At 43.6% G+C, this 13,573-nt stretch overlaps 1 protein-coding gene across 2 annotated transcripts in view; it reads left to right on the top strand.

Annotated features, from left to right (window-relative positions):
- tmem94 (transmembrane protein 94) overlaps nt 1-13,573 on the top strand; it is a 43,337-nt gene that overhangs the window by 4,898 nt on the left and 24,866 nt on the right. For both annotated transcript variants that reach the window (XM_065949511.1, XM_065949512.1), the window contains exons 2-6: nt 1,390-1,798; nt 7,952-8,071; nt 9,113-9,240; nt 11,721-11,857; nt 12,415-12,620. In XM_065949511.1, the coding sequence (XP_065805583.1) occupies nt 1,775-1,798; nt 7,952-8,071; nt 9,113-9,240; nt 11,721-11,857; nt 12,415-12,620 (615 nt within the window). In that variant the 5' untranslated portion in view covers nt 1,390-1,774. The remainder of the gene's footprint in view (nt 1-1,389; nt 1,799-7,951; nt 8,072-9,112; nt 9,241-11,720; nt 11,858-12,414; nt 12,621-13,573) is intronic.

Genomic DNA, 13,573 nt, shown 5'->3' on the forward strand with positions numbered 1-13,573 from the left:
GCTACAACAGCCAAAGAGATCATTAGATGGCAAAAAAAAATCATGAACGAAGCCTATTTATAAAGCCAGAACAGAAAAGTGCTGCAACATGCTCTGAAGAACAAAGAAATACATGAACGGTAAAAGTGAAAGGTTGAACCCAACCTCACCCCCAATTCAAACATATCATGCTGCGGTCTGTCAGCGCCGTAGGACGACGTGCACCCATTCATGCTGGATCTTTTTCTGGAACATCAGCGCAGCGGAGCGAACCCATGACACATCACAGGAGAACTTTGCCGGAATAAAGAGAAAAACATGCAAACAACATGTTGCTTTGTCTTTCTGAAGATGAATTGTTGTTCATTCGGAGCCTGTTTTGACGTCATCTTGATAAAGTGATGAAACATACGATCTTGCGTCCGTATATTGTGTTTTATTTTGATATTAACTGGATGCTCTGTGTGTTTCCTTGTCTGACTTCCTGTCCGGGCTGTCATATTCTGTCCAGCTTGATGCGTGCCTGCAGCGTACTTCATAGAAAAATAGACTCGCTGCGTATTTGAAACAGAGCAGAGCGCAGTGCTGTTGGTGGCACGCTCTGGAGACGGGCTGCAGCGCGCCCTGTGTGAACACTATGATTGACTAGAGTGGCAGCTAAGTACGGTGTAGTGTGCGGCGCTGACGGACCGCGGCGAGCACGGAGTATGTGTGCATTGGGGGTCAGAGTCCAACAGAAGATGTTGGGGACAACTGGTAAAATAGTACAACAGGGGTTGTGGTTTAAACCCGCCCTCGCTCCTCTCAAATCCCTGCCATGTCTTTCCCAGAAGTAAGTGCTGTGTGAGTGTTGGTGTTTACCCCAACACCCTAGAGATGCTCAGAGCTCCCAGAATAGGCAAATTAAGCTTATTGCACAGCCAGCTGCAAAGCTTACCAGCTAAACGCAGCTACACTGGCTGTTTTGTAGTCTGGTAAGTGGAAAATTCATCAAATTTGGCCTGGTTTCCCTGTCATGATGCGCGATAAACTTAATGCTCCCCTAGAAGATTAAATTGATATGCATAATTCTTCTCTTGCAGTTTTTCCTGGGTGAATATTTTTTACTCTGCATAAGTTATAAACATAAAGCTTGTTTATTTGTATACGTATTTGTACTGTCATTTGCAGCACTTTTCCATTATTGTGTTTAGATGGGAATCATTGTTGAAGTTGAATATGGTTTGTCCTTATTAAAAACTATTGTGCTGTTGCAGCACATCTTCCCTTAGTCATCCACCATAATTATAAATCAACCATTGTCTTAACTAAAACTGACCTTCCTTTTTATAGAATACTGTATTGTAGGTCAATGTAGAATTGCTCCAGTTGCTTTTTGATTGATTTATGTAATCGGTCATATCTCCACAGACCTCCACATGAACATTGTGAAGACACACCTGAGCTACAGTTAAACCTCAACGCCCACGGCCCAGAAACCCTCGGCTCCCTGCTTCCCTGTGCTGGACCCTGTAGGTGTTGGCGTGCCGTCTGTCACACTGGCAGAGGAGGTGGGGCGGGAGGTGTTGCCAGGCTGGGGACCAAGGCTACACCCACCTGCCTTCTCCATCTTCCGCCGTCCAAACTCGACCCACGTGAGCTGCAGTTTCTTCAGGCAGCTGGCTGAGAGGGATCCAGCCGAGGGCCTCAAGTGTGTGCTGACCAGATTTGGACATCGCAGAGCGGCAGTGACAGGGCTCTGCCAGGCGGCATTGGCTGGTTAAGGAGCAGAGCATGTGGAGAGGTTGCAGTTGCCATGCAGCAGCAGGATAAGAAGCAGGTGAGTTTGATTGCTTAGTTCAGCATCTGCTTTTTCTGCCTTAATGTCCCTGAGGTGGGAAGTTGTTTACGGAGCAGATGGGACCCCTGCGAATACACTTTCCTGAGGGTAGTGCTTAGCTAGTAGCTATGATGCAACAACTCCTAGCATGTGTTTTTGGTGCTGTACAAAGATAAGGTTGAAGTTCAATTAGAACATCTGTTACATTCAAGCTCTTACCCAGCGAGTTTGCACGATGCTGATTGATTCTGTCACTGCCAGGGACATTTCACTTTTTTTTTGTATGCCAGGTACACCTGAATGTGGTGACATTTTCCCATCGATAATGCACATCAACTATCAAAAATAGATAAAACATAAATGACAGTGTTGGAAGGATAAACATGTTTCATTCGGCTCCTTAAAAGTTCTTTTACATTTATCCATAAAATTTAAGCTCATTAAAAGTCTTTAAAAAAAAGCCTTTTTTCCTCATTAGAGGTCTTAAATATCTTGTATTAGAGACCTTCAAGCGTGATGCTTATTAACTTAACCAGTTTAAATAAGTCTCAGAGCTCCTCAAAACATGTCTGTGAAGTTTCTTGTTCTAAATCCACTCTGATCCTGTATTTGATCATGCCTATAAACCTCTCTATTTCAGCCCTGCTCAGAACAGGCTGTTTCTGTGTCTGTACCTTTAAATGTAAATGAGCTGTGTCTGACCAGGCCCCTCTCTGGAAGGACTTGGGTGTATCTAGCCATTAGCCCATGTCACAGCGGGGGACTATCCCTGTCAGAGGGGAGGGGGCTCGGGGGATTTCCCGAGGTATGACGTGACGTAAATAAACAACGTGGAAGTAGCGGCCGAAGCAACAGAGTCCGCTACACGACATTATAATGAGAATATTTGCCTTAATATCAATGCTATGTGTAATCCAATGGAATAACAACATCCACAAAAGAGAGGAGAACAACATACTGACGAACAGAAAACATAATGCAGCCGTTTAATTACGTGCACGGAGATCGTAGAGGTCGCGTGCAGACACTTTAGGCAGTCACTGTATATAAACGTCTTTCTCTTTCTATTGGCTCCAGTTGAAACCGTGTTCAGACATCAGCTCGCTCTGACTTTCTGTGGAAAAAATACGACGGGTCTGGACGGAGAAACTCTGGGTAAAGTCTGCGTGAAAAATGCGGCTGTTTGCGTTCACATATAGCCTAAAGCCTCCGGGTAGCCAAATCTCCAGAGTTTTTCAGGAGATTTCTGTTCGTGTGAAAAGGTTTTCTGTCTTTCTCGCTCCATGCCCTATTGTTTACAGTGAGAAGGCAGACTCAGAGGGCAGAACAAACACCTAGCTGTGGGAGTGTCACCCACCTGGGGGAGGGGCTACTGCCCTTTGTGATGTCATGAAGGGAAAATGTCCAAACGGACTGTTTGAGCACACATTTTCTGAAAAGTGGAGCAGGAAAAAGACGGAGAGGATGGACTTTTCTCATCATTGGGGGTTTGTAGACAGACTAGAGACACATATTAGTGTTAGAGAAACATGGTAAAGTATATTTTGCTTAATATGTGACCTTTAAGCAAGTAGCTAGAGTTGTTAACATTTATTCTAAACCATTTGGAAAAAGCAGGATACTGCTGTGTCCCTCATATGTCTTTAAAGCGCCAACATCACCAACCCTGCAGCATCTTAAAAATATAGTTAACCATTGCTTAAGAACATGGAGCTGCAGGAGAACAAACTCAAAATGTGAGTTCATTTTTTACAGGACAATTAAACACAGCAGCAGCAGATAAAAAAAGTCGACCGGGCAGCGGGAGGTAAACAGAAAGAGGCGGGGGAGAGCCAGCAGCTGTGTTTCATTAAGGTGTGTGTGTGTGTGTGTGTGTGTGTGTGTGTGTGTGTGTGTGTGTGTGTGTGTGTGTGTGTGTGTGTGTGTGTGTGTGTGTGTGTGTGTGTGTGTGTGTGTGTGTGTGTGTGTGTGTGTGTGTGTGTGTGTGTGTGTGTGTCTGACACATAGTGTTTAAAATGCTCTCTACAAATTCTAAACATTGTAGAGAGCTGTCTCCCCCCACCCCCTCCTCTCTAGAGTCGATGCTCACGCAGGTTGCCATGTGGTGGACAATGAAGCTTCAGTGTTTAGCCAGCTCTGCATCGGTCTGTAAACCTTTCTGCGTTCTAACCTCTCTCCATTTTTCAAAAGCATCTCCAATATTGATCCTAGTTTGAGCACGTTTCTGCTCGTGGAGCTTATTAGAAACATGCAGAGGCTTTTTAGGTCGGGTACAATCACTTCTATCTGAACCACTTCTCTTGCCCGCTTCCATCGCTGCAACACCTGTTGGTTTGACCTGATAACTGGTCTCATATCTGGCAAACCGAGGGGCGTCCAAAACGGCCGTGTGGGGGTGCCTTAAAACCGCCTACCTTCTCTGGTCCAAACAAATCCAGAGCATTCAGGAGCAGAATCTGAAGTTAGAAGGAGGACATACTGGCTGCTGCATTGTTGTCAGAGAAGCCAGCACTTCAACATAGCATGTTTTCTTAATGACTGATCATATAGTAAGGGCACTTTATTATTTCACTCACTACACATCTCACTGATTGACAAAGTAAAACATTTAGAAGCTTCCCCTCCTTGTTATTTTTCAACACTTAACCATTCTTCATTCATATAAACCCACATACTCACTCTCTAACATGAACTCTAACTGTCCTGAATACTATTCAGTGATTTCAGGTGAACTTCTGAAGGGTCAAAAGATCAAACCTCTTCAGTTAAAGATAGATGTGTAGGAGAGACATTTCACAACCTGGCACTGCTTGGGCTCGTAGGAGAGCAAATATTGCTGCCAGTAACTGATTGCTCAACCGGTTTAAAGGAAAGCTTTCTTCCTCTTCGGGCTCAGTGTTTCCACCTATGTGCTGTTTTCTGTTATATAATCATTAACTCATAACTGTACAGACGCATGTAGCTGCCCTCGTTCCAAAGAGATGTATATGAAGAAAGTCTTTAAGGAAGAGGAGAGTTTAGTTCACGTTAAACATTTGAAATTACATAACACAGTACTGATTGTGGTTCCATAACAGCGCTGTAACGAAGTTCCACCATCATTACGCCCTTGTACTTACACATTGCATCCTTAATGGCGTCATATTGGTTCCCCCACTGTGATGATTCATTACATTAAGGTGTTGGGGAAGCGCTAGAGGCATGGAGCGTAAGCACACGGCAGGAGTTTATGTATAAACACACACAGCGCTGTATACACACAAACAATGTACATGACCAACAGGGTACCCCGTGCACAACAAAACTCAGGTGTCGCTTGGTTGCAAGAACAGTCGCTATAAATACAAGAAATATGCTGGGAGAACCTGAGGAACCTTCAGGCGAAAGGCATTGTTCGCTCACAATAAAGTGACTGTAAAATAATTCTCAGTGTTTATGTTTTTTTACATAAACAATGTAATTGTGAACGACACAGCCTTGAAATTGTGCAGGGACACTTCACCCATTTGCATTAAGCTTTGTATCATTAGAAACCTGATAGTATTTTTGAATGGCCGTGCATCCCGCCCTCATTTTCCCCTGAGACGGGAAAGCTCTACACTTCTTTCCTGAAAAGGAGCCTCCGATGACGCAAAAATCGTCTTTTGGGTCATCAATGTTACATCTATAAAACTAGGGACTTCTCTGGCTTTGATAACTGATGTAAACATTATAGGTAATGTAAGTGCTCAACAAAACAAAAAAGTATATAACATAGGTTTAGTTAATTTTTTTATGAATTTAGATATTGTAGTGTAAATATTCTACATATTACACCTTTGAAAATGTCTTTGCTTTGTTGTATTAATACCAATATTACCTTGTAGTATATTAATTGTGGTTTCAACAGAACTAGCTGATCCTCTTAACCGTTTTTCAACATCTTCACGACCAATTCTCTCTCTCTAGTTTTGCTTTTGCAAAACCTCAATCACTGCAAAACATGCTAAGCTAGCAGGAGTAGAAAAAAGCCCAGCCAGGTTTATTCAGGCCAGGTTGGCATTGTTCCTCTCATCAAAAGAGCCCCTCTTTAGCCCTCCACCACCCCTGGCCTCTATCAGCCCCCCTCCCTCCTCTCCCTCTGTATTCTGGGTTTGTTGCTCAGTGTGCGAGCCAGCTGCTGAGCTGAGTTGAACTGAATGAGTCTCGGCCCGTGCCAGAGAGGCAGACACACTTTGTGTTTTTGAATTGAGGTCCAGCTGGCAGCGTGCACTGACGCTGGGCCCGCGTTGTCTGCAGCCCAGTGACGAGGGAAATTTTGGGTGAGGTTCTGCAGCATCTCAGGCTCTCTCCCGACTGTAGGCATGAGCAGGCTCTCTCTCCAGTTAGGACCTAATTCACATCTTGGAGCTGGTTTCTGAAATGTAACATTCGTCATTAAGCAGTCGATGCCCTTCTAGCTTGGCACGGTGTAAAAACAGAAGCAGGGCAGGGTCATCATGGTGTTGACGATGAGAGAGCAGGGGATCTGCTTCAGGAAGAAGAGCAATGTAAGTTGTCTCTTGCTTATTTCTGTCAGAACACAGTCAAATATACTTTCTGATATGCTCTCGTTAGATTTATCTTTTTTGTATCAGCAGTTGTGTTTGCATGATCGTATAAAGCTCTGGATTTGGAGGGTTTGTTGTGAGGTTAATCTTCCAGGTTGCAGGTCTGGTCTGCTCTCCTCGGGCTGTATGAGCTCCTGTCTCTGCTTGCTCTAAGCCTCTGGAGGATTTTTTTTTTTGTTGAGACTTTCTTTCTCTGGGAAAGCAGAGAGATATTTATAGATGTCTCTGTGGGATGTAGAGCTTGAAAGCTGAACCGTGTGTGTGTGCGTTTTCATATTTGTGCATCCGCAGCCGGCCTTTTGCTGACACACACATCCGAATAGTGACACAGAGAGTGGGAAAGGTTACTTTCCCATCAGTATTAGATACGACTCTGTCTCCCCTTTCCTCATTATCAACAACTTCCTTTCATTGAAAGCAGCTATTTTGTTCAAAGGCGAATGCAATTTCTTTCTTAAACTTTGGCCGTATTTTTCTCTTTTGCAGTCTTTATTACTAATCTATAGAAAAAGTTTGGAGCTGCTGTGGTGGATTGTCGGCTGGGCTGGCAACCCAAATAGGCCGTTATATCTGACACGTTATGTAATCATTTGACGCTAATGTTCCTGATCAAAGTGTCCACTAGAAGTGCTTGTTTTTCCACTTGTAGGGGCGGCTATGGCTCAGTTGGTAGAGTTGGTCGTATCTCAACCAGAAGGTCGAGGGTTCGATCCCCAGCTCCTGCAGCCACATGTCCGATGTGTCCTTGGGCAAGACACTTAACCCCAAGATGCTCCCGCTGCTTTGTCGGTGGCGTATGAATGTGTATTTTATGGGATAAGTTACTTCTGATGGACTCTTCACACAGCAGACTCTACCATCAGTGTGTGAATGTGTAGGTGTGACCTGCTACTCAAAGCGCTTTTACAAGCTCAAGTCCATTTACCATTTGTTTTTGCCACCAACAAGCTCAGATTGATGTTTTGTGTTTCTGAAAACATTGTGGAAAAGATCTGGATAGAGATGCATTTTAATTAGCACCACCTTCTTTAAATCTACCAAACATTTTATAATTTCTGCTATGAAGAAACTGGGCTAGAGGATTATGATGAGGATGCTAACATTCAGCATTATGATATACATGATGAAAAAAAGTGATATAAATGACCAGATTAATGTACTGTATAGCTGATTATAACTGAGAGAAGTCAGTGATACAGTCTGTCAGACTTAGGTTAATATTCTTAAGCCAAACTAAAGACTTCCTGATTGTTACAGTGCAGTTCTCTCTGAGTTGCCGAGACATGTGATCGAGACAAAAATCAAGATATAGGTCTAAATGATGTCATTTCTGCTTTAGTACATTTAAATCAAGGCACAAACTGTCATCAAAGTTTTGAAAGTTTGACGCTGTGGCTTTGTCGGCCATTTCCGCATCGTCCTTTCAATGTCATGCCCTGCCTCCTGAGACCCCCCCCCCCTTTTCTTTAGGAGAGCATGAAAAATGATGGTTGCAACGCACCCCTTTTTGGGGGGGTCAAGAGTCACCAGGAGTATCTAATAGTTGTTCTCCGTGTTGTTTCAGGAGGAGAATGCTGTGGCACTGGGTCTGTCGACAGGTCAGGCTCTGGCCAAGCTGCGGGACCAGCTCAACAGCCTGCTGGAGCAGCACCAGAGGACTGGACGCCGACGAGCCTCTGCACAGGTACACATTACACGTTTATATCACTAGTCCTTATGTACTGTAGGGCTGTGTGATATGGAAACAAATGTGATCACATTACATTTTTCAGTCATGATCAGTATTCGTTTTACATATACAGTATACATTTTTTTTACTTCCTGAGTACAGATACGTGGACACAAGGTAAAGAAGCAGCAAACAACTTCAGTAAACACAGCACATCAAGAGGAGCTGCTTACACTGCTCAGTTATCTTTAGTTAAGAACCCCTACAGTGTTCTTCTTTCACAAAACGATAACAGGGAGTCGAATAATCCACCGAGATCAAAACAATCAATAAATCAGTTTCACATTAGAATCAATGTTTCTCTCATGGTTTCCAGCTGTCATTATTAGGCGGCAAGCCTAGCTGTCGTGAACTTTGGACTTTGTAGACGTCCGTTGTTTAAATCTGTTTAAGTGACCAAGTCCTAAAAGAGGAAATTCCTAACAAGTGTTATCTCGAGACACTTTACAAAAAGAGCACATGGGATAACATGCAGGAAGGATTTCTCCTTTGTATTCCTCACGTTCCGGTTGTCCACACTTCCTGTCTGCTGAGGTGGAGGTCGGAGCAGGCCGTGCATAGGTGGGATTTGAACCTGTGGCCGCCCGGACTTAAGCCTCCGTACATTGGTGCACCCACTAACCAATAGGCAACAGGCGCCCCATCATCTTGAATTTTTATCACAATCACAAAGGTCGTCTAATCGCTGAGCCTTTATGTAACGTAAATCCCAAATTTAATCATGTCCCCTGACCTAAAACTAATATTTATTTTAAACCAAACCCTAAACCTGAGTTAGTAAATGAGGACTAGCACAATAAGGGTGTTGTCTTCATCACATCCTGGAGAGGACGTCTGATCGATGCACAGAAAGCTGGATGTTCACGCAGCCTTGATCCCCTCCACTAATAGCAGCATGGCTTGTTGATCATTCTTTAAATAAACCGTCACATGTCGGAGCGCTTACATAACACACTGTTCATTACGCCTTGTTGTTTTTCTCTCATGTTTTCATAGGAACAGTGGCTAAATAGCTTTCTTTACCATGGCAACCGGCACTCCTGTCTCCATTGGCCGGGAGCTGCCCTCACTCTTCTGGTGGTGCTGGGACTCTTCTGTTGCCATGGCAGCCAGCCAAAGGGCAGGTAGGTGCACCATCCTGTTGTGGAACATCTTTAGCACTGTTTGTGCAACATCTCTCTGCAGTCAGAAATACTTTTTGATTTAAAACGGGATGTTTTGGTTGATAAACATGAGACGTGTCTTAGTTTCTGTTTTTCTTAAAGCTGCAGCGAGATCTGATTTAATCGCTTAAACATGATTATTTACATGCCTCCGTCATGTCTGAAGCTCCATCATCTAAAAGTTAAAGCACTTTGCTTTAAAAAATAAATTATTTATATGTCAAACAAGTTCATGTCTGAGTTAAAGTTATGTGTCTGTAGAGTGTTCACGCAATTCAGTACCATGTAACCCCCAATGCACACATACTCCGTGCGCACAGCGGTCAGTCAGCGCCACGCACTACGCCGTACTTAGCTGCCACTCATGCCAATCATTGTGATAACAAGGCGTGGAACAATTTACAACACTGTTTCAAGATTGACACTTTTGTTTTTCTTAAGATTAAGACAATGATCCTGACCTGTCTATTGTTTTATTTGTCCCCCTTTGTTTTAGTTTTTTTTATCTGTATCTCGACATCATTGTAAATGATGGAAACCTCAATGATTTTCAAGGCTTAAATAAAGGTTTGAAATTAAATGAAATACTCTGCGAGTCTATTTTCACCGGAGTACGCTGCAAGCATGCGTCATGCTAGACAGGATATGACAACCCGGACAGGAAGTCAGACAAGGAAACAAATTTCAAACTAAAACGCAACATATGGACTTGCGATCGTATTTTTCATCACTTTATCAACAAGTCATCCTCAGAAAGACAAAGCAACCTGTTGTTTGCGTGTTTCTCTTTATTCCCGCGGGATCCTGTAGTTCTCCTGTGATGTGTATACAGCTGCTCATGGGTGCGCTCACGTTTCAGAAACGCATCCAGCGGGGATGGCCGCGCGCTGTCCGACGGAACAAAACCGTGGAATTGGGGGTATCTCATACTCGACTGATTACAACGTGAGGAAAATCACTAGCTGCGCTCATGTAGTCTTCCTGCTACTCTGAACGAGTCGCACAGTAACTGCTAACTGTCTCTTCAATCCAAAATATTCTCAAACAGGCACTTCATGTCTTGTTCTTCTCTCTTTCCTCGGCTGTCGAGCTGCCGTACTGCACAGATTTCGTAGCAAAAAACAACTTCAAATGGACACCAACTATTCTAGGTGTAGCTGACCACTAGTTGGCGCTACGATGGTGTGAACATGGTTTATGTATTCAGGGCTCAATCTGAAAGGTAAAATATTTGCATGCTGATGTTAATGCACAACTTGTGTAAATCTGTCGAAGAGTCGAGGCAGTATCAGCGCAGCGCTGTGTGTGTGTGCATGTCTGACTGTGTGTGTATGTGGAGCTCGCCAAAATGCAACGTGAATGTTGCAGACTGAGACACCAGTATTACACCATTGCAGAATCAATATGAATGTATAAAGACGTGATGACGGCTCAGCTTAGTTACATCACTTCTGTGAAAAAAAAAAAAAACAGTCTGAAAAGGACTAAAGATAATCCCAGGCAAAAATAAAGTTCATAAATAAGAGCTAAAGTGTGAGATAAGATCTCAAATGAATACCTGCTGGCTCTGAGATTTCAGTGGGGACCCTGTTCAGGATCTTTTGTTCACTTCAAACAATGGTGCCTGAGACTTTGGATCATGTTGCAAGTGGAGTCAATAAATGTTGAACAAACATTTATTTTGCTGAAATGACAGAAAAGCACACAAGAACATGAACATGAACTCCTGACATTTTCTAGATCAGTGGTTCTCAAGTCTCAGGACCCACCACCAACCTTTCATGAAAAATCGCATCCCAAATTTCAGGTATTTTTCAACCAATTAGATTTGTTCTATGAAATATTGAGAGAGAGAGAGAGAGAGAGAGAGAGAGAGAGAGAGAGAGAGAGAGAGAGAGAGAGAGAGAGAGAGAGAGAGAGAGAGAGAGAGAGAGAGAGAGAGAGAGAGAGAGAGAGAGAGAGAGAGAGAGAGAGAGAGAGAGAGAGAGAGAGAGAGAGAGAGAGAGAGAGAGAGAGAGAGAGAGAGAGAGAGAGAGAGAGAGAGAGAGAGAGAGAGGAGCAACAGGTCGGACTCAAACACGGGCCACCTGCTTGGAGGACTACAGCCTCCGTACATGGGGTGCGACCTAATCACTAGGCCATCTGCGCCCCAGTTTTTTATTGACAGAAAAAGTGAGAAATTGTAATTAATCATCAGCTACATAAACACCAGCTGTCCATGTCCTGGCTGCATGGCACTTGCCTGGACTGTTCTAGACCGTTTACTCTTTTTTTTTTTTATATAATTATGCACAATGTCCCAAACTCTAAGCTTATTTTTACAACAAGCTATCAAAGACCTGGGCAAGACATATGAATAATATTTCCCTCTGACTGTGCTGGACATGTTGAAGACTGAATTTCTGAGTTTTCACTTTGATTCATCTGTTTCTCGTCCACAGTTCTGGTATCGAGCTGGTGAACGCTGCAGCCCTCCTGCTCCTCTTCCTGCTCAACCTGCTGCTGGTCGGACGTCAGGAGAGGCTGAAGAGGAGCGAGATGGTCCGGCGCCTGAAGGCAATCATCACACAGCTCGGTGGTGAGTCAGACTTTGTGACTCATCAGTGCAAATATATATTCATAGGAATTATATCATTTGCTCTTTCTGTACAAGATCGTCTTTGTTTACCTCCTACCATCCTCTTTGATGCATTTATTGTTGTAATACCTACCATTGGAGCGTGTCGAAATGCACTTGTATTTAAAGAAAAAAAAAAGAAGGTTTGATCAATTCTTCAAATTATACATCATGTGTCAACTGTGCTAAGTGATTGAGCTAATGTTTTAGTGATTATAACTGTAGTAAGACCAAAGGCAAATTACATAGCTGAAGAAATCACGAAGGAAGTCAAAGCAAAGCTGCAACAAGATTCAAATCTTGCGGGAGTACACATAGATTGTAACTTGAGCTTTATTTCAGAGTTGCTTTATTCATTTCAATCATATCAAAATACATATATGTACAAAAACAAACCATATGGGTTATACAGCAGATGGAAAAACAAAACAGAAGACACTGATAATCTTTTATCTGGTCAGTCCATATTGCCTTATTTCGTAACGGCACCCACAGCCTTCTGTGTTGTGTTCCTTCAGACTATCTGACTGGCTGTGTGGGTGAAGCACGGTGGTCTCCGTCTCTGTACCCTGATCTGTACACACCAACATCGCCATCATGGTCGCTTCACTGGACCTACAGAGACTCCCAGCTGGTCAACCTGCCGGTCAGTCTGCTGGTGGAGGGAGACATCATCGCTCTGAGGCCTGGACAAGAGGCTTTTGCATCCCTCAGAGGCATCAAGGTGAGTCTGCAGGGACATATTCACAGTAGACGGAGAGGTGCGGGATGGGGGTGTAGCTGAGTTTGGACAGGGGGTCACGTTCAGGTAACATTTGGTGATGTTTGCTGGCATGACTGTTTGTCAGAATGTGATTATTTGTCTATCCACTGTCCAATCTCAAAATTATTTATCAGTAAATTTGACATGAAAGTTATCTGTAATTTGCTCGAGATGTTAGTTAGGAATATATAAAGGTACCAAATGACAGAACTGGTATTGTTACAGAGCTAATATTTTTGTTACTGATCCAACACTTGTGATACGCACTCACAGCCTGCGACAGGGGACAGACTGGCAGGCAGATATGCTCAGATAGGAATACTGACAGAAAAATATTCTTCCAAAAGCAAGTTCAAAGCCAGAAAAAAACAATCTGTGAAAAAAGCTGCACAGACAGAAAGGAAGCACCAAACCCAGAGCTATGCCGTACTAATGTTTTATTCGTTTTTTTTTAACAGGGACACATGCAATGAAGTAGAAGAAGATATACACTATTAGTCCTGCGACTCTGTTGTTGAACATGCCACACACACAGAGGCTGAAACACACACACACACACACACGCACAAACAGGATCCTATGGACATGAATTAATGGAGAGATGTCAGAGTGAGGGGGCTGCCCACAGCGAGCGCTCCTGAGCTGGTGAGGGGGGTTCGGTGCATTGCTAAAGGGCACCTCAGCAGTGCTCAGGAAGTGAACTGGCACCTCTCCAGCTACCAGACCAATTTACAGTCATAATCCACATCCGGGACTTGAACAGGCGCCTCTCCGGTTTCCAGCCCAAGTCCCTACATGTTGAGCTACTGCCGCTCCGTCCGTGCTCCATATGTATAAAATAAAAAGTAAATGCCGTATGTACAGGTTTCTAGCCGTGGCTAATTTGCATCCCCTGTGCCTTTCCCTGGCTTCAA

Source organism: Labrus bergylta, chromosome 21 (assembly GCF_963930695.1).
Source record: "Labrus bergylta chromosome 21, fLabBer1.1, whole genome shotgun sequence".
NCBI classification, from domain to species: Eukaryota; Metazoa; Chordata; class Actinopteri; order Labriformes; family Labridae; genus Labrus; species Labrus bergylta.